General features: G+C 42.3%; 2 protein-coding genes across 8 annotated transcripts in view; one reads left to right on the top strand and one right to left on the bottom strand.

Moving 5' to 3' along the window:
- Positions 1-21870, bottom strand: part of LOC121400994 (WD repeat-containing protein 91-like) — a 1149255-nt gene that overhangs the window by 884328 nt on the left and 243057 nt on the right. The gene's annotated exons all lie outside the window — the stretch shown is intronic.
- Positions 5265-9904, top strand: LOC121401201 (lysine-specific demethylase 7A-like). The gene is made up of 8 exons (XM_041585536.1): positions 5265-5382; positions 5465-5562; positions 7377-7537; positions 7619-7809; positions 8133-8212; positions 8850-8891; positions 8936-9119; positions 9262-9904. Exons 1-8 carry the CDS (start codon positions 5265-5267, stop codon positions 9354-9356), a joined length of 969 nt encoding a protein of 322 aa, XP_041441470.1. The 3' UTR covers positions 9357-9904.

The raw sequence follows: 21870 nt of genomic DNA, 5'->3' as shown, positions 1-21870 counted from the left end.
GATCCCGAGCAAATGTATGATGTGACTGTCCAGCACCTGCCCAGGCTGGTTAACTCCGACCTTAGGAACAGTAAAGAGATGTCTATCATTGTACCAGGTAAGTCGTGTTTCAGTCTCCCTGGCCACACTGGTATTCTCGATTTACTGTCCTAGTCGAGTTATACCAGCCTGGGCACTTGGACAGTTCAATCATACATTGGCTCCGGGTATCAACCTTAAAGTTGCTGCAGACAAACTGCCACTGACAATAATGAAGAGAATAGAGGTCCCTGTGACTGGTACAGACATTTAATGACCTGCTTTCTAACCCTTATTGTCAGAACATCAGCTGCTGAGGGAACTGGTTTTTGAAGTGAAGTTGGACACACAGATGCACAGAACCAGTCAGCAACTCACCCCAAATCTCCTCCTAACTGGCCTTCAGTCTGGACCCCCTTAGCTCATAACAAGTTACAAGAATATAGAACATTGGGGTAACAGTCACCCTGCTATAGTTCCAGGGACACTCAGGGTACAAATAAGCACTCACCCCAATCTCCCCAACTGACCTTCAGTCTTGACCCCCTTAACTCATTAACAATAAGTAGTAAGACAAAACAGAGCGCAAAAAATAGCTAAAAAGCACTTAAAAACCCAATGGGTAATTCAGAGGAGGTAGTAATGAACTAACCTCCTCCAAGCAGACACCTCTGAATTACCCATTGGGTTTTTAAGTGCTTTTAGCTATTTTTTATCCTTTTTGGCGCCTCTGTTTTGTCTTACTACTATATCGAGTCCACCCCGAGTGGAGGGGTATAATCCCCTTTTTTTTCTTCTACAGAGAGCGACGTAAACCTGGCTTGTGAGTATTAACTTGTTTACTCTACCATTACTCCCTGTAAAAACATATTTCACTATTGGGGCTCTTGGTGTTCCTTTTGTCTCCTTAACTCATAACAAGGTTACAGATATATGGAAACATTGGGGGAACATTCACCCTGCTATAATTTCAGGGGTACCCAGGGTACAAATAAGCACTCACCCCATTATCTCTCCCCTAACTGGCCTCAGGCTGGGACCCCTTAGCTCATAACAAGGTTACAGATATATAGAAACATGGGGTAACAGTCACCCTGCTATAGTTCCAGGGGTACCCAGGGCACAAATAAGCACTACGATCATCCCCTCCACCCCATCCAGTTTAAGCCCAACACCCATGGAGAGCAGTTTGTTGGTGGTTGCACAGGTTGGATATTACATTGAAGCAACTTATTTCTAACATTTCCCCTTTATGTGACACTCACCATCAGGGCCACTGTCCAGCTGATTCTGAACACTGGCACGGGGTCCCCCGACTCATTCGCTTCTACCACAAGAACAACTTCTAAGTTAGAGGGAGATGGAGTCCATTGACTGAGGTGGATCCAACTACTGCCAATGCAATTGCCTGGCAAAGAAGAGGTTAATCAGTACAGATCCCAGTCACAGGGCGATTTAAAAACACCAAAAGCACAAACAAGAAAGAGTTAAATTACTTATTGTTCAGAACTGAGCACATGACCTCCTGAAAAATAGAGATGAAATAGTCAGAACAGGAAACCCCCCCAGTGGTTAAAGCAGAATATCAACGTCTTACAAAAAGTATAGAGCTGTAGTTCCCCTTTATTTCCTGCAAACCAAACAGGGATCATTGTGCACGGTCTATTCGGATTGTCAGATTCCCATCAGATCAGAAATGGAAGGAATAATCTCACTATGATCTGGATACTGGAAACTGTACCATAATAGTAGCCAGACAGTCTTTTTAAAGGAGAAGTTCACCTTTAAATAAACTTTAATAGATTGTGAATGCACCTGTTCTAAGCACTTTGTCAACTGGTCTATACTTTTTGATTTTGCATAATTTATCTGGAATTGTTAATCTTATAATGATCAGCCTCTAACTGAATATTTCTCCTGGTTGTCAGGGTCACTGACCCCAGGAACATCAACTTCCATGCTAACTTCCAAATGGCTACATGAATGTTAGGATTAGTAGTAAATTTGACATTTCTCTGGTCAGTTCTAAATAGAGCGACGTCACATGACTTTCCATTATACCGAGGCCCCAGCCAGAGTTGCCCTGGGGTGCAGTCTCATGGAACATTCACTCAAGGAAGATTCCGTATTCAGTTGTTTATATTCTCTGCACTGCTGGCTCCGACTCTTGAAACAACATAGCAGATGCCATTCGATTGTCAGAGCTGAGGAAGAACAGACTTCTGCCTAAAACTGCTTCATGAGTCAGAACCAGGCAACAGAAAGAAAGATACTGCGTTTGTGAGTCTTGGTCACTTCATGTTGTGTGGCACATTATTTCAATGTCTTGGTGCTGAGTTATAAAAAAACAAATAAAAAAATTCAAATTAGTTCATTCCAGTAATCATTACTTGAGGATAGAAAATATGTTTATTAAAGTTTAACCCAAAATAAAAGAGCAGCAGTGATTTTCAGCCTAACTGGCGCCCCACTGTATGTCCAAATTTGTCCTTGGCATTACCCGCCTCCTGTGTCCTGTAATCACCATCCCCTGAGTTCCCTCCATCACTTGCCCTGTCCCTCCATCACTTGCCCCTGTCCCTCCATCACTTGCCCCTCTTGGCTGGTTTAGATCTGGCTGCGGGTTATACTCGGCTTCTGGGTCACAGAACAGACATTTGTGCCCCATTCCTTCCCTTCTCTGTGGTACTTACCGGCAGGGAGCAGTTGTAGTCCGAGTGACAATCCGAAATCCCTGGGCGGGACAGGTAAGAAGCCCCCAGCCAAAGAGTGAGCGCCAGTAGCTGCCCAGCAGTGCCCCGGTGCCATGATGGAAGCTGGCAAGAGCCAGTACAACAGAACAACACTCAGCCCCTCAGCGCAGCAATTTCACCTCAGCGCTCCCTCATTCTCAGGTTGGGCACGGAACACGCCCTTACACACCTGCCGGCCAATCACGCTTTGCTAATTGAAGCTGAAAGTAGGCGGGTGTGGGCGGGGCGACGCATGCAAATAGGAAGTTCTGGGAAGCAGCGGCCGGGCTGGAAAGTCCCCTGCGAATAATATGCAAATGAGGGAGCGATGATTGGCCGGGACTTCCTGGCTGGGAGGGAAAGCTGAGCGGAACCACAACACACTTCAGCAGAACCACAACACAAGCCGGGGATTTAGCATCTAAACACAGTTCTTACATAGCGTTTCAAATGAAAGGTGAAACTTAGGCAGGAGTTACTTTAGAGGCGTTACTAAGGGGAGTGGCCCTAGCAATAGAATAGGCGGATTTTAATAAAGGCTTGGGGAGGCTGTGAATTTACCCTGCCAGCATTTTATGCAGAGTTCCATGTGTGTGTTAAATTGAGAAAGGATTCATTTGTAAGACTAAAGTAATCCATCCACATTACACTTCCATCCACCTTCCTGGCAGAGGAGTGAAATCTTCAGAATCCGACTCGGCTGCTCTTGCCTGCCCTGTTTCCCAGTGTAAGTTTAGACCCGCCCCAACAGGGGGAGGGGTTACACCAAGAAATCACTGACCTGGAAAGTCAAGTTCAGAGCTGGAGGATTATTGCTTGGGGCTGAAGCTGACAATGCTGGGATCGTATAGGATATAATACAGGATATAATACAGGATATAGTATAGTACAGTATAGGATATAGTATAGGATATGGAACAGGATATAGTACGTGTTAGTACAGGATATAATACAGTGTAGTACAGGATATAGTACAGTGTAGTACAGGATATAGTACAGTGTAGTACAGTGTCTGTCGATTGGCCCACAGGCTAATGGTATTGGTACTGTAGAGGCCTGTGTATGGCCATATTTAGTCTCTATTTTAGTACAGGGAGAAGCACAAGCCATTAATGAGGTTAGAGTCCTATGAATTGGCTGCTGAAGGATCCTGGGTCCTAGCACTCACCACCACTTATATCGGCTACTCCTGCTCTGTCAGGGGAGCTCCATTCAATTAGCAGATATCCTTAGACACGACACTGGGGGTTGGACCTTTATTGATAATTGGAAAGAGCTGCAATTGGCATGCATTATTTATTTAAGCAGCTGCTTGATTAAATAGAGGCAGCCAATTAGATGGCAGCAAAGGGTTATCAGGCCCGGATTTTGTGGGAAGGCCACCTAGGCCCGGGCCTAGGGTGGCAGGATTTTAGGGGGGCGGCATGCTGCCCAAAAACACCCACATTGGTTCAAAAACACTGGGGATGCACAGGAGATACAATCTCCATGAAAATTTGCACGAATAAAGGGGAGGGGACAGGGCGACAAATGGCAGTGGGCCTAGGGGCGTCCGCTATGTAAATCCGGCCCTGAGGGTTATAATACCTCACTGTACCAGCTTTGAAAATGATCCAGTTGTCTCTAATATCTCTTTGGGTCACATGCTGGGGGGTTTTCAGTTTCCCCAAATTGCCTCCTAGGAGTAGAGGTCAACTAGTGTTCGCTTACAGTTCATAATTGGGGGCTCTGTGTTTCTTTTTTTTTTCATCAATAGTTTTTTTTATTGCATTTTAAAACATACAGTATTCATGCAGTATTACATTGGTATCCTGAAACATGTATAAAGCATATAGTTATTCCATATAATGATCTAACGTTGAACTTGAACAATAACCCGAAAATAAAATAAAATAAAAAGTAAAGTAAAATCTACCAATGCATACACAACACCAGTGTGTCAGATAGTCTTAGGCTGAGACCCATTTGAGTACAAAAGCATGTTACACTAAGCAGTGATCCAGATTGGCTCTGTGTTTCTTTTAACCAGCTAGGAAGTGATGTCACTCGCTGATGTCATACTAAAAGATCCACTAAATACTTTTCTCCCACAGGAGGAAGGGAACAAGCCGGTCAAATCTCAGGGAATTCATGGCCACTGTCCGATCTCCAGGCCCTCGGACGAGAAACCCTCGCATCATCCCGGGCGGAAAGCGCGGCGACTTTGAGACCATTCCACCAAAACCCCCTCCAACCTTGACATCCTGGGAGCATCATACGCGGGAGGTCCTGAAAAGGCTTGAAATGTCCCAGTGGGAAGAGGTTTGTGTTCTTATTCGGCCGAAAAACCGCAGCTTCAGGGGATTCCACCCAAATAAGGGCTCTTACTCACTTGTGTTCTGACCTGCGCTCCCCTGCGTTCTGTTTTTTGGCGTTCAGCCGCAGGGGAGCGCAGGAATAGACGCATGTCATTATTTCAAATGGGGCTGTACTCACTCAGGCGCGTGTAGGCGCCGAATGCAGGTTCAGCGCAACATGCTGCATTTTTCCTGCGTTCGGCGTTCGACGAGGTGGAGGAAGGATATTAAGCAGGAGAAGCCGGGCTCCACGTCGGGGATGGAGGATAAAGCGGAAACACAGAAACCACTTAACAGTAAGTAAAACCCTCCAGGGGGCGAGGTGTTGTTTATTCTCTTTGCTTTATTTACTGATCTTTTCCATCTTTCCCTCCCCAGTGTTCTTTGAAAGTGTCAAGTCGGAGCTCAGGAACGGATCCTCCGAATATTCCGATATTTCTGATTCCGAGGGATCCGAAGACAATTGCACTAACCAGGTATGGGGGGGGGTTATTGGGAAAAGGAAATGGGATATTGGGGTTACCCCTAAATTCCCCAACATGTCCGTTTAGGGCAGAGACACGCTCAGATTCGGGGAGATTATTCGCCCGGCGACAAATTGCCTCTTCTTCGTGCGACTAATCTCCCGAACTGCCTCCCGCCGGCTAGAATCTAAATCGTTTTTCCAAAGTCGCCTCATGAGGAAACTTCGGGCGACTTCAGAAAACGAAGCACTCCGAGTGCCATCCTGTCAGCGATTGAGATTCTAGCCGGTGGTAGGCAGTTCGGGGAGATTAGCCGCTGAGCGACTAATCTCCCCGAATCTGAGCGTGTGTCTGTGTCCTTAGTAGGGGGGCAACACCAAATTGGTTGGATTAGCTCGTTAAGTCTTGAACTTCATAGGCAGGTGTGTCCAATCATGAGAAAAGGTATTTAAGGTGACCAACTGCAAGTTGTGCTTCTGTTTGACTCTCCTCTGAAGAGTGACAGCATGGGATCCTCAAAGCAACTCTCAAAAGATCTGAAAACAAAGATTGTTCAGTATCATGGTTTAGCGGAAGGCTACAAAAAGCTATCTCAGAGGTTTAAACTGTCAGTTTCAACTGTAAGGAATGTAATCAGGAAGTGGAAGGCCACAGGCACAGTTTCTGTAAAACCCAGGTCTGGCCGGCCAAGAAAAATACAGGAGCGACATATGCAGAGGATTGTGAGAATGGTTACAGACAACCCAAAGATCACCTCCAAAGACCTGCAAGAACATCTTGCTGCAGATGCAGGTGTATCTGTACATCATTCTACAATTCAGCACAATTTGCACAAAGAACATGTGTATGGCAGGGGGATGAGAGAGAAGCCCTTTCTGCACTCACACTAACACAAACACAGTCGCTTGTTGTATGCAAAAGCTCATTTAGACAAGCCACAGTCATTTTGGAACAAAGTACTTTGGACTGATGAGACAAAAATGTAGTTATTTGGTCATAACAAAAATCGCTTTGCATGGGGGAAGAAGAACACCGCATTCCAATAAAAACACCTGCTACCGACTGTCACATTTGGTGGAGGTCCCATCATGCTGTGGGGCTGTGTGGCTAGTTCAGGGACTACTGGGGCCCTTGTTAAAGTCCAGGGTGGGATGAATTCAACCCAATATCAACAAATTCTTCAGGATAATGTTCAAGCATCAGTCACAAAGTTGAAGTTACGCTGCAGGGGTTGGATATTCCAACAAGACAATGACCCTAAACACACTTGGAAATCTACAAAGACATTTATGCAGAGGGACAAGTACAATATTCTGGAGTCCCCCGACTTGAATATCATGGAAAATCTATGGGATGATTTGTAACAGACTGTCCATGCTCGGCAGCCATCAAATTTAACTGAATTGGAGAGATTTTGTATGGACGAATGGTCAAAAATAGCCACATCCAGAATCCAGACACTCATCAAAGGCTATAGGAGGCGTCTAGAGGCTGTTACATTTGTAACTAAGTATTGATGTAATATCTCTGTTGGGGTGCCCAAATTTATGCACCTGTCTCATTTTGTTAAGATGCATATTGCATATTTTCTGTTAATCCAATAAACCTTGTCACTGCTGAAATACTACTGTTTCAATACGGCATGTTATATATTAAAGAAAGTTGCTCAGCTAATGAGAAAGAAAACTCAGAAGAATTAAGAGGGGTTCCCAAACTTTTTCATATGACTGTATAAGTACGGGATGTGAGTCACTGGCATGCGAATACTAATGAAATACTAATGAATTACTGGTCCTTTAATAAAGAATTTCTCCTGTCTGATCCAGCAGAAACACTTCTCCAAGGAATCGGAAAGCTCAGGTGATGATGATGATGATGATGAGGAGCAACAGGAACCCATTCGTAACCTTAAAGAGGAACACAGTGGGAGAAGATTGCCCTGTGATCCTAATTTCCAATGGTCTGATGACGATTCTCCCCAGAAAAGGTAAGAAATCTTCTCTTTGGTGTGAACTGCTGGGAGTTGTAGTCGTACCTTAGTTGTTAATTGGTCTCTCTCCTTTATTAGTGAATGTCCTACCTCGACCAGCATGGAGCAAGAAGCTGTACAAGGAATGCTCTCCATGTCTGCATTGCACTACCCCACCGCAAAGAGCACAGACTGCAAGACTAGGGGGGGTTACCCCCAACTGCACATCAACGTCTCCCAGGGAAACAGTGAGGAGCATCTGGATTCCCACAGCCCGAAAGCAGCAAGTGGTAAGAATTCTGGTTGCTAGGGTCTAAATTGCCCTAGTAACCATGCATCAATTTGAATAAGAGACTGGAATATGAATAGGAGAGGCCTGAATAGAAAGACGAGTACTTAAAAGTAGCAATAACAATAAAACTGTTTTGCCTTATGGAGCATTTGTTTTTCAGATGGGGGTCAGTGACCCCTATTTGAAAGCTGGAAAGAGTCTATATCTATAACACTTAAATAATGACTACCAATTGAGAAGTTGCTTTGCTTTGGCCATTGTATAACATACTAAAGTCATTTTCGATGAAGAATAGCCGGTTAACGGTGTTGACTTTATCAGGTCCCCACGTGAAAGACAAAGAACTGTCCCCTCTGGACTGGATGCGGCAACCAGATGCTTCCTGCAGAACAAGCCCTCAGGTGAGTGAATTGATCTGTACAGCTTAAAGGAGAAGGAAAGGCTAAAACCAAGTAAGTTTTATCAGAAAGGTCTATATAAATACACCAGTAAACTCTCAAAGTAATGCTGCTCTGAGTCCTCTGTCAAAAGAAACACCACATTTCTTTCCTTCTATTGTGTACTCATGGGCTTCTGTATCAGACTTCCTGTTTTCAGCTTAAACCTCCAGGGCTAGGGCTTGAGCATGCTCAGTTTGCTCCTATCTCCCTCCTCCCCTTCCTGCTGTAATCTGAGCCCAGAGATATGAGTGAGCAGGGAGAGACTCAGGCAGGAAGTGATGTCACAACAAGCTAATATGGCAGCTGCTATCCTAAACAAACAGAGAGTTTCTAGAGCTGTTACTCAGGTATGGTAAAGCATTCTGCAGAATAAATATAGCATTCAGCTTGCACTATTGTGGCTAATCTATTGGCAACAAAATGCCTCCGTAGCTTTCCTTCTCCTTTAACATTAAGAAGCCCCCCATGGTATGTGGGGGTAGGTAGTTTGAGTTCAGGTGGGAGAGGGGTGGGGGATACAGTAGGCACAGTGAGTTCCCAGTCTATATGTGGAGAGGGAGGAGCTACATTATATATAATATAAATCATTCTGTTTCAGGATTCACAAAACCTTCCGAAATCTTTGCGTAGAGAACTTGCGGCACGAGGACTACGAGAAGTCGCCGAAGGACCAGCGCTACTTAGAGATCGGCTGTTGGGGACTCCGCGGATAAATACGAGTTGAGCGCGAGTTCCGGCGAATGTCACCTGAGCAACGGCAGCCTCAGTCCTACGATGATCTACGGGGACCCCTCGACGACCCTGCCCTTGCACCCCACAAAGAGACCCGCCTCCAACCCTCCTCCTATCAGCAACCAGGCAACTAAAGGTATGTGGGTGTGGCTGGGGTGCTGCCATATATATATATATATATATATACAGTACAGTTATATTATTATTGTTATAACTATTATATAATTATTATTGTTATTATGTATAAAATCGAATTTTCCTCTTTTTACCCGCCATAGGCAAACGGCCAAAGAAGGGCATGGCGACGGCGAAGCAACGCCTCGGCAAAATCTTGAAGCTCAACCGCAATGGCCACGCCCGCTTCTTTGTCTAACACCCAGCCCCCGCATATTCCCGCGCATAACAGTATTGGGGCGACCCGAGGCCTGGAGCTTCTTCCCGTCGCCCGACTCCGCTGAACTGAAACACTCACCCCATTAAGCATCGCCGCAAGAACAAAGATGTCCGCTCTTACACTGTGCCATGCCCACTCAGCAATAACCAGAGGACTCTGGATTCAGGTTTCTGGTTTTCGGGAGAGGGGCGCCCCATTGACTCCGATGGCTCCATCAGCAGGGGCAGGGGAGGACTATGGTCTTCAATAATTTATTAGTCAGATTTTTTTTTTTAAATATTTATATAAACATTTTTTGTTTGTTTTTGTTTTTTTAGATTTTAAGCAATGTGAAAGTTTTTATTTTATTTTGTTTGGAGGTTTTAATATCTTATTTGCGTGGTGTGAGGCAAAACCACAGACGTGAAGAAAGAGGGGGGTACCATTTAACTTTTTAATTCAGGTTGTAGTCTTAAACAGGGATTTAATGTGTTTTTTTGTAATTATTTTTAAATTAATACAAAATCCATATTTTTATTTTTGCTATCGTTGATGGGTTTTTGTTTTTTTGTGCTGATTTAATTTGATTCTTGATAAGCTGTCGGCGCGGTGGCAGCCGGGTGTTGGTCAACACTGTATTCTGGTTTATTATAGGGGAGGGCGGGCCTTAACAGACGCCACGTAGATCTTCCTGAAAGACGCAAGGGCTACGCCATATTGCCACGGGTTTCTATTATTACCATTTGCCATAAATAAGGGATTTGTGTTTTTTTTGGGGAGCATTGCAGGTTCTATGATTTGTGTTGGTGCTATGAAACAAAGGGGAAGTTGAACACAATTTGCGATTCTAAAACTCGTCTCCAAAGAGAAGAAACGACGATACACTAACGACTTTAAAGGCTTCGTTTATATAAATGTATATTTTTTTTCTTTTTGTAAAAAAGCTTTAAAGACGCAGCAGCCTTTTTTTTTCTTTTTATACCAACTAACGAGGATCTCAGGGTAATTAATTGGGAGCATTTAGAAGCACACACAACAAGCCAAGCGTAGTTGTATATCCTTGATTCACGTTGGTGCTCCGTCACTGGCAACCACAAAATAGATTCAAATATAGAATATGTGAATCAAGAAGCAAAGGGCAGAATACCTGCTAATTAGTGTTTATTGTGCTTCTTGATTCACATATTCGATATTTGTTATAGTACAGTATATAAAATACAGCATTTCTAGCAATGCTCTTTTTTAGCTTTAGTTCTCCTTTAAATATTATAATTTATAACCCCCTTAAAGCATCAGTATTTAGCGCAGGGCACGTGTTTCACCAAATCTTTTCCAGGCTGGGACCTTAAATTCTGCATTTCTAGGATACAAATGACTCCCACTTCGGGGGAACCCCTTGCACCCGTTTTTATGGCGGCACAGGGAGATTTTTTTATTTTATTTTAATGCTTAACTGGACATTAAGCTTCAAGGCTGTTACCTCAGATCAATGAACTTATGCAATTTGTGTGTTCGCTCCAGTTGTGCACCTAGGAATCCTTCACCTTTTGTAGCTTTTTGTACTTGTTCAGGACAGAGCGACGTGAATAAAATATTCGGATGTACAAACTACCAAAGTACCCCGACAACCCAACACCAGCTCCTGATTGGCTGTGGCTGGGATTAATTAATGTGAACTGATAAATAGTGCTTATGTATGGTCGGGGGTGGGGGGGATTGGTTGAATCCGTGTACCATGGTTTGGGATGGGGTTGTTTATACAGGTGCACTATTGTACTTAATTTGCTGCCACAGAACTGCAGTGTTATTCTGCTTTTGAGAGAGTATTATGCATGCAGAGCCTACTTTAATTAAAGTGTGGACATTCAATTGGTTGTTTCCCGGCACAGATATTGGCCCTTTTCTATAAGGAGGCCAACCTGACTGATTCTCCTTTTTTGGGCATAGGCTTTGTGGGGTGTAGGTTTCACCACTAGGAGGCAGAACACGATAAAGATTCACTATAGGCCAAAGCCGTACCCCTCTCTCCCCGGGCTAAACCTCCAGTGGGTCATCGTTGAACTCTGGGCTTGGACTAGATAATAAAATTCCCAGCCTATAACTGCATACTGGGCAGCCAATCAGAATATTCTAAAAGGCTAGAGGAAACCGCTAGCTGGAATATTAGCCCATCACAGCATGAGTATCTTCCCAGGGCTATGGAAACAGCCAATCAGAGTGGAGTTTGACTGTTATTTATACGGATCCTGTTGAGTGACAGGCAGGGGATGGTAACTAAATGGGACTTCACTTGAACATAGCGGTGCCACCTTTGCTAGAATTATATATAATTATATATATTTTTTCTGCATTTTTAATAACATTGACTTTAAGCAGCATTTTTACTGACCAGGCGGCGCCCCTACTACTTGCGCTCCCCCCACTTTCTATGATTTTGTGTAAAGTGTAAATATGGAGATTGTACAGAAGCTTCTGGAACAAGATCTTTTCATCATTTCACTCCTTTGTATGTGGGGGTTTGGCCCTCGTCGGGCCCCTGGGTCAACAGAACTGTACTAAAAGTGCTATCAAATGTATTCTCTCTTTTTCACCTTTTTGTTCTAAATACATGTGGGATTTAAATGCTATTTTTTTCTGATCAAACTCTTTGAAGGGATTAACTTGCCCTTTACCTATAAGCACAGGATAAAACTTACTGCCCTTCTACTGAGCTTAAATGAAATCTTGTCTATACAATCCCATGAAACTGTGCCCCCCAGTGGCCAAATTAGGATCAGCACACGCCTTCCATTCTTCTGAAGATCCGTAATCGAATGCCCCTTTAATACAATGCTAAGTGAGTACAGCTCTGCGCAAACTGATGGGAAATATTGTGTAAAATAGGATTGAGGGGATCATCATGTGACTGTCTCTACTTCCTGTCTGGCAAAAGAGCAGCAGTCCTGCCTTGCTTTATGGCAGGGATTGTAGTCATTTAAAGAGACAAGGGTAACAGACTCTCTGGGAATCTCCTGGGGTATCACTTCCATCAGCAGCTGCAGCTTCACAGTCCGACCCTCTGGATATTGGGAATAAAAGCAAAGCACCAATCAGCAGAGTGAGAGGCCAAAGTGCCCGGGCAGTCTAAGCAAATCGTTCTCGCTGTCAACCCTAAATCTTTCTGTACCCCCTGAACAAACAGAAATTAAAACTGAATTCCTGCTATGCCCACACCCTGTTTTTTATAAAAGTAATGTACCCCCTGCTTTAAAATGTGACGGTGCTCGAGGCCCATGACCTGTATAAAACTTGGTTATAGAGCTCCTTGTGCCAAGGTTGTACTTCCCACAATGCCTTGGGATAAGAAGATTGACAGCAGTGTGCAAAGCATTATGGGAAATGGAGCAGAGCTGGTCTGTGTAGTCAGGAACCCACAGTGCGAATAGTGAGAATAGCAAATGAGTTAATACCAATAATGCCAATTTTGTGTTGTGTTTTTAGGAAGGAGAACCTTTGTCCCCGTACCTGCAAGAGCCAGACGCTGTCCAGATAAAACAAAAGATCATTGGGGTTGGACATGTTACTCAAAATGGCAAGCGCTTCTGTTATCTGGGCGCTGCTTTATTCATATTTCTCTCTTGCTAAAGTCCAACCAATCTAAATGAATACTGTTAAGTTCCAGAATCTATCATTTTTACATGGAACAAAGTAAGGGAGGGAGTTGACTTGCCAATTGAAATCCCCCACATCCCCCTCCATTTTGTGATTCAGGCAGGAATTGGAGGAAGAGCCCTTAAGCTGCAATTTCCAAGAGACCTAATTATCTTACTAGTTACAACTGTATCTAAGTGTAGGTGCTGAGCATTCTGGGCTCTATGCCATTTCACAAAAATTGCTTCCTATATAAAGACTACAATGTCCTAGTCACTGTAGGTGACTATGATGTCATAAAGTGCTGCCAGCTGACTGAACAGCTGTCAATCAAACTCACTTGCTGTTGACTGGAATGAACTGGCTTCAGTCAGCTTCTAGGATGTTAGGGACTGTAGGTGACTATGATGTCATAAAGTGCTGCCAGCTGACTGAACAGCTGTCAATCAAACTCACTTCCTGTTGACTGGAATGAACTGGCTTCAGTCAGCTTCTAGGATGTTAGGGACCCTTTGACAGTTGGGCTGGCTCAGAATAACTGAAGGTGTTTTCTTCACTAAGAGGTAAAAACAAAATGAAAAATAGGGCAATCTTATTGTATTGGAGGGGCAGGTGGGGCAGAAATGGCCCAATAGGGGTTGGTAGAATTGTTGCATACAGATTCTGCAGAAGCCCAAACAGAGCCTGGCAAAGTGAGCTGCAGAGCGTCAGTTTAACTGACAAAGAGATCTGCATTGTGTCAGACCTTGAATTCTGAGGTAAAGAAAGATTGAAATTCAAAGGAAATCCAGGCACTATGGACCCTCCAGTGAAGGTACATTGATCAAATCTCTTTTCCAAGTGTCTGTAGAACCTAATTGTCTATCTTGTAAAAGCCTGTCTCACTCACAATGAAACAATATGCTATAAACACACCTAAGAGAAAGTACAAACAAATGCAGCTTTCCTATTGTGACATAACTAATGTGCAACAATGACATTGTATGAATGATTATGGACAATTGTGAACTAGGTCATGATGAGCTGCCATAAAGGAATTAGGTGTCATGCTGAACAGATATTGGAAAGAATAGTACAGGTATGGGATCCATTATCTGGAAAGCCGCTATCCAGAAAGCTTTGAATTACGGAAAGGCCATCTCTTATAGACTCTATTATTATCCAAATAATAATATCCAAAATAATAGCTACCAAGAGCCAATGAAATTTTAGCAATTTTCTAAACGCTACTCCTCCCAGAGTTTTAGGAGTACAATGATGAAACTTTGCACACTTGTTGGGCTCATACCCGAATAGGTTGCTTGTGCTCTGTTAAGCAATCCCACCCTCCGTGGCCCTGTGGCGGCCCCCCAAAGACCCCATTTTTTCCCATAGACTTTCATTGTAAAATGTGAAACTTTTGCCACTCGTACAACATTAAAGTTACACTCACCAAACTTGGGTCACTTAGTCATGGGGTCAACCTGAAGAGTTCTGTCACATTTTGGGGACTCCAAAAAGTGGGCGGAGCAACAACAGCCAATCAGATTTTCCCTATTGACTTCAATGAGAAAATGTCAAACACTGTCATTCCCACAGTGTTAAAGCCAGAGACCCAAAACTTGGCACCATGGGTCACTGGGGTTAGAATTTGGAAAAGTGGGCGGAGTCTACCACAGCCAATCAAATATTAGCCATTTGTTTCAATGGGAAAAGTTAAAACTGTCGCCGCTCTTAGATTGTTCATGGGAGGGTCCTCAAACTTGGCACAGTTGGTCACTGGAGGACCGGGATCAAAATTTGGAAAAGTGGGTGGAGCCAAAAACAACCAATCAGATATCTTTGATGATTTAAATGGGAAAATTTAAATTGCTGCTATTTGCACGTTATTGATGTCATGGACCTCGAATATCACAAATGTGGTCACTGGGTGTTTGCACTTCAAAGTTAGGAAAAGTGGGTGGAGCCACCAACAACCAATCAAATGTCATTCATTGATTTTCAATAGAAAAACATAAAATTGCTGCCATTTTTACATGTTAAATGTCATGATTCCGAAACCTTAAAGTGTTAGTCACTTGGTGACTCTGGTTCAGAATTAGGAAAAAAAAGGGGCGGGGCAACAACAGCCAATCGTATTTCAGCCATTGACCTTAATGAAAAACGCCAAATTGCTGCTATTATTACGGCGTCCATGCCAAGTGTCCCAAACTCAGCACAATTACTCACTGGGTGACTGTGGTCAAAATTTAGGAAAAGTGGGCGGAGCCAATAACAGCCAATCAGATTTTACCTATTGACTTCAATGTAAAAGTTTCAAATACTGCCATTCTCACAGTTTTAAAGCCAGAGGCCCCAAACTTGGTACAGACCATGACTGGGTGACTGGGGTTAAAATTCGGAAAACTGGGTGGAGCCTAAAACAGCCAATCAAATGTTACCTATTGCTAATCAATGTCAATATATAAGTTGCTGCCATTCTTTCACAGTTAATGGCAGGGACATCAAACTTGGCACATTCGGTCACAGGGGGACTGGGATTCAAATTTTAAAAGTGGGTGGAGCCAAAAACAGCCAATCAGGTTTTTGGATTGATTTTAATGGTAAAATTTGATCTGCTTCAATTTTCACAGTTTTAAACCAGATTCTACCAACTTTGTGTACTCTCTATGCACCCGGGGTGACTGTCCCCAACACCTCTTGCGTTTCAAAGCCAACTTCTTGTGGTTTCTTCAGAAACGACACCACCTAGTTTCAAATTGTTCTTTTGTGATTTATTGACTTCTAGTTTTTTACCTATAGCATCTTGAAGGGGTGGTTCACCTTTTAGTTAACTTTTACTATGTTATAGCAAATTCTAAGCAACTTTTCACTGACCCCATCTAAAAAGCAAATACGCTAAAGCTATACATTTATTGACATTGGTAATTTGTATTAATCATCATTCTCTTCAGGCCATCTCCTATTTGTATTCCAGTCACTTATTCAAGTCAGTGAATAGTTGCTAGGGTAATTTTGACCCTAGCAACCAGACTTTATATAACAAAACATTTTATTATCCTGTCCTGAGGTTGAGCTAATTGAAACTATAAGCTATTCTTAATGCTCCTTAGAAATATTCAGGGTATGTAATTAGAAGTCTTAAAGGAGAACTAAAGATGAGCAAAGAAATAGGCTAGAAATGCTGGCGATTATGTTTTGGGAATCTGTACAAGCCCAAGGCCAGACCTTTAAAATTGTCAAGTCACCATACTACATCAAGGTCAAGCTTATGGTGATCATAATTATATATTCCTTTATCAACATCAGTAACCTTTAGGGAAAAGAAGAAGAGGTCAATACTCTGATTAATACAAACATCATTTCACTCCATTGTCTCCATGGCAGACAATGCAAAATGCATTTACACACACAGACACATACATGCATTTACACACATACACTGAACATTTTACTAAGCTTAGAGTTTTTATTTTTGCACACTTTTTGCACATATTTACACACATACACCTATACACACATTCACACGCTTTTTTCCTTAGATACACACACACACATGCATACACAAAAACAAATGTATTCTTTTTTTAGTTCTTCATTTTATCATTTTACTTTGTATTCTGACAGCTAACCATATTGTCTGATTGGATATTTTGTTATGTTATTAGTTTGCCTGATTGGATTTGATTTTTGTGATTGTATCATAGTTTTGTGCTTGCATTGTTGTTTGTTACATTTTGTTAGTGTAGCTTTGCAGTTTTGATAGTTTACATATGTTGTACAACCCACTTTAAGTTATAAACTACTTAACACCTTTAAAGATACACACCATAAGTAATAGGATATGGTAGCCTTGCACCCTGGTACAAAATATGCCCTGCAGCCATAACTGCATGAACCCCAAAACCAATACAGAAGCTGATCACTAGTTTTTTAATCCCTCCAATGACACCAAGGTCAAGAGCTTTTCTTTCAAGTTTTCCTAAAGGATCCAGTTTTCTCAAATAAATGTATTATAGAAATGTTGCCCATGCTGTCGAATGCATATTTAATACAAGCGCGTCAAAATTTGGCGCCAACTCAGAGACTATTTAAACATACTTCCCCTGCCAATCCTTGCCCAACTATAGGTTCCTGCTACTGAGTTCCTGGGTGTTATTATCTATTTGATTCTTGTGTACCGATTCCTGCCTGTTCTTCGATTTTGTTGTCTTCTGCCTGGTCTGATCTTTTGCCTGTATTTTGACGATTCTTTGGATAAACCCTTTTGTACCTCGAACCTGGTCTGGTCTCCTCTTTGGTCTACACTATTACTGTGCCTTCGGGCCCTTTACACTGTGGTAACAAGGGCCAGAATTTATCTGGATTGTGTGAAGGAGAGCCAATAATGGAAGTGAGTGTTGGCCACTCACTGTTTTTCAACCACACCCACTTTAAAGAACATCCATGTTACCACAAGAACCTAAGACTGTATCCACATTAATGGCTGCAGCAAACCAGACAACACAAATGGTTGGTGCTCACTTTAGAGATATCACTCATATACAAGAAGTTCATTACAACATATTAATATATACCCTTAAATCCATATGGCTTCTCCTCTTCTGTGGATAGCTCAGCCACACACAAAACTTTTTCGAATTTTCTTCTCATATGATCTGGTTATAATAAAGTCACTAATTTATATTTTTCCCTATCTTTTTCCCAAACAGAGCCCGGTAAAGTGAGCTGCAGAGTGTCAGTCTGACTGGCAAAGAGATTTGCAGTGTGCCGGGCTTTCCCTGCTGACCTGAGGAAACTTCATTAGGGCACAGTGGACCTTCTACAGAAGGTAAATAGATGCAACCCTTGTTTCTCCAATAGATGTTTGCAGAGCCTTACAATCTATCTTGTAATATCCCATTTGTTTTTGAACTACAGACCATATCCTTACTCCTCATCCAGTGCAATGTGTTTGAAGCTCTTCTTTTAAAATCCACTAGGAAAAATCCCGTTTTCTAATCCTTTTCCAAACTTTCTTCTTATTGATCTGGTTATAGTAAAGTCACTAATTTATATTTTTCCCTATCTTTTTCCCAAACAGAGCCCGGTAAAGTGAGCTGCAGAGTGTCAGTCTGACTGGCAAAGAGATTTGCAGTGTGCCGGGCTTTCCCTGCTGACCTGAGGAAACTTCATTAGGGCACAGTGGACCTTCTACAGAAGGTAAATAGATGCAACCCTTGTTTCTCCAATAGATGTTTGCAGAGCCTTACAATCTATCTTGTAATATCCCATTCGTTTTTGAACTACAGACCATATCCTTACTCCTCGTCCAGTGCAATGTGTTTGAAGTTCTCCTTTTAAAATCCACTAGGAAAAATCCCGTTTTCTAATCCTTTTCCAAACTTTCTTCTTATTTGATCTGGTTATAATAAAGTCACTAATTTATATTTTTCCCTATCTTTTTCCCAAACAGAGCCCGGTAAAGTGAGCTGCAGAGTGTCAGTCTGACTGGCAAAGAGATTTGCAGTGTGCCGGGCTTTCCCTGCTGACCTGAGGAAACTTCATTAGGGCACAGTGGACCTTCTACAGAAGGTAAATAGATGCAACCCTTGTTTCTCCAATAGATGTTTGCAGAGCCTTACAATCTATCTTGTAATATCCCATTCGTTTTTGAACTACAGACCATATTCTTACTCCTCATCCAGTGCAATGTGTTTGAAGCTCTTCTTTTAAAATCCACTAGGAAAAATCCAGTTTTCTAATCCTTTTCCAAACTTTCTTCTTATTGATCTGGTTATAATAAAGTCACTAATTTATATTTTTCCCTATCTTTTTCCCAAACAGAGCCCGGTAAAGTGAGCTGCAGAGTGTCAGTCTGACTGGCAAAGAGATTTGCAGTGTGCCGGGCTTTCCCTGCTGACCTGAGGAAACTTCATTAGGGCACAGTGGACCTTCTACAGAAGGTAAATAGATGCAACCCTTGTTTCTCCAATAGATGTTTGCAGAGCCTTACAATCTATCTTGTAATATCCCATTTGTTTTTGAACTACAGACCATATCCTTACTCCTCATCCAGTGCAATGTGTTTGAAGCTCTTCTTTTAAAATCCACTAGGAAAAATCCAGTTTCTAATCCTTTTCCAAACTTTCTTCTTATTGATCTGGTTATAGTAAAGTCACTAATTTATATTTTTCCCTATCTTTTTCCCAAACAGAGCCCGGTAAAGTGAGCTGCAGAGTGTCAGTCTGACTGGCAAAGAGATTTGCAGTGTGCCGGGCTTTCCCTGCTGACCTGAGGAAACTTCATTAGGGCACAGTGGACCTTCTACAGAAGGTAAATAGATGCAACCCTTGTTTCTCCAATAGATGTTTGCAGAGCCTTACAATCTATCTTGTAATATCCCATTCGTTTTTGAACTACAGACCATATTCTTACTCCTCATCCAGTGCAATGTGTTTGAAGCTCTTCTTTTAAAATCCACTAGGAAAAATCACGTCTTCTAATCCTTTTCCAAACTTTCTTCTCATATGATCTGGTTATAATAAAGTCACTAATTTATATTTTTCCCTATCTTTTTCCCAAACAGAGCCCGGTAAAGTGAGCTGCAGAGTGTCAGTCTGACTGGCAAAGAGATTTGCAGTGTGCCGGGCTTTCCCTGCTGACCTGAGGAAACTTCATTAGGGCACAGTGGACCTTCTACAGAAGGTAAATAGATGCAACCCTTGTTTCTCCAATAGATGTTTGCAGAGCCTTACAATCTATCTTGTAATATCCCATTCGTTTTTGAACTACAGACCATATCCTTACTCCTCGTCCAGTGCAATGTGTTTGAAGTTCTCCTTTTAAAATCCACTAGGAAAAATCCCGTTTTCTAATCCTTTTCCAAACTTTCTTCTTATTTGATCTGGTTATAGTAAAGTCACTAATTTATATTTTTCCCTATCTTTTTCCCAAACAGAGCCCGGTAAAGTGAGCTGCAGAGTGTCAGTCTGACTGGCAAAGAGATTTGCAGTGTGCCGGGCTTTCCCTGCTGACCTGAGGAAACTTCATTAGGGCACAGTGGACCTTCTACAGAAGGTAAATAGATGCAACCCTTGTTTCTCCAATAGATGTTTGCAGAGCCTTACAATCTATCTTGTAATATCCCATTGTTTTTGAACTACAGACCATATCCTTACTCCTCATCCAGTGCAATGTGTTTGAAGCTCTTCTTTTAAAATCCACTAGGAAAAATCACGTCTTCTAATCCTTTTCCAAACTTTCTTCTCATATGATCTGGTTATAATAAAGTCACTAATTTATATTTTTCCCTATCTTTTTCCCAAACAGAGCCCGGTAAAGTGAGCTGCAGAGTGTCAGTCTGACTGGCAAAGAGATTTGCAGTGTGCCGGGCTTTCCCTGCTGACCTGAGGAAACTTCATTAGGGCACAGTGGACCTTCTACAGAAGGTAAATAGATGCAACCCTTGTTTCTCCAATAGATGTTTGCAGAGCCTTACAATCTATCTTGTAATATCCCATTTGTTTTTGAACTACAGACCATATCCTTACTCCTCATCCAGTGCAATGTGTTTGAAGCTCTTCTTTTAAAATCCACTAGGAAAAATCCAGTTTTCTAATCCTTTTCCAAACTTTCTTCTTATTGATCTGGTTATAGTAAAGTCACTAATTTATATTTTTCCCTATCTTTTTCCCAAACAGAGCCCGGTAAAGTGAGCTGCAGAGTGTCAGTCTGACTGGCAAAGAGATTTGCAGTGTGCCGGGCTTTCCCTGCTGACCTGAGGAAACTTCATTAGGGCACAGTGGACCTTCTACAGAAGGTAAATAGATGCAACCCTTGTTTCTCCAATAGATGTTTGCAGAGCCTTACAATCTATCTTGTAATATCCCATTCGTTTTTGAACTACAGACCATATCCTTACTCCTCATCCAGTGCAATGTGTTTGAAGCTCTTCTTTTAAAATCCACTAGGAAAAATCCCGTTTTCTAATCCTTTTACAAAGTTTCTTCTTATCTGATCTGGGTATAGTAAAGTCACTAATTTATATTTTTCCCTATCTTTTTCCCAAACAGAGCCCGGTAAAGTGAGCTGCAGAGTGTCAGTCTGACTGGCAAAGAGATTTGCAGTGTGCCGGGCTTTCCCTGCTGACCTGAGGAAACTTCATTAGGGCACAGTGGACCTTCTACAGAAGGTAAATAGATGCAACCCTTGTTTCTCCAATAGATGTTTGCAGAGCCTTACAATCTATCTTGTAATATCCCATTTGTTTTTGAACTACAGACCATATCCTTACTCCTCATCCAGTGCAATGTGTTTGAAGCTCTTCTTTTAAAATCCACTAGGAAAAATCCAGTTTTCTAATCCTTTTCCAAACTTTCTTCTTATTGATCTGGTTATAGTAAAGTCACTAATTTATATTTTTCCCTATCTTTTTCCCAAACAGAGCCCGGTAAAGTGAGCTGCAGAGTGTCAGTCTGACTGGCAAAGAGATTTGCAGTGTGCCGGGCTTTCCCTGCTGACCTGAGGAAACTTCATTAGGGCACAGTGGACCTTCTACAGAAGGTAAATAGATGCAACCCTTGTTTCTCCAATAGATGTTTGCAGAGCCTTACAATCTATCTTGTAATATCCCATTCGTTTTTGAACTACAGACCATATCCTTACTCCTCATCCAGTGCAATGTGTTTGAAGCTCTTCTTTTAAAATCCACTAGGAAAAATCCAGTTTTCTAATCCTTTTCCAAACTTTCTTCTTATTTGATCTGGTTATAGTAAAGTCACTAATTTATATTTTTCCCTATCTTTTTCCCAAACAGAGCCCGGTAAAGTGAGCTGCAGAGTGTCAGTCTGACTGGCAAAGAGATTTGCAGTGTGCCGGGCTTTCCCTGCTGACCTGAGGAAACTTCATTAGGGCACAGTGGACC

The sequence above is a fragment of the Xenopus laevis genome, chromosome 3L (assembly GCF_017654675.1).
Source record: "Xenopus laevis strain J_2021 chromosome 3L, Xenopus_laevis_v10.1, whole genome shotgun sequence".
NCBI classification, from domain to species: Eukaryota; Metazoa; Chordata; class Amphibia; order Anura; family Pipidae; genus Xenopus; species Xenopus laevis.
Note: the sequence above shows the minus strand (reverse complement) of the source record. Positions and strands in the feature narration are given on the sequence as shown.

Coding starts and splice junctions, on each gene's coding strand:
- LOC121401201 (XM_041585536.1), top strand. CDS start 5,265: ATGCTGCATTTTTCCTGCGTTCGGCGTTCGACGAGGTGGAGGAAGGAT. Junction 5,383..5,464: donor AACACAGAAACCACTTAACA/GTAAGTAAAACC, acceptor TTCCCTCCCCAG/TGTTCTTTGAAAGTGTCAAG. Junction 8,892..8,935: donor CTTTGCGTAGAGAACTTGCG/GCACGAGGACTA, acceptor AGCGCTACTTAG/AGATCGGCTGTTGGGGACTC.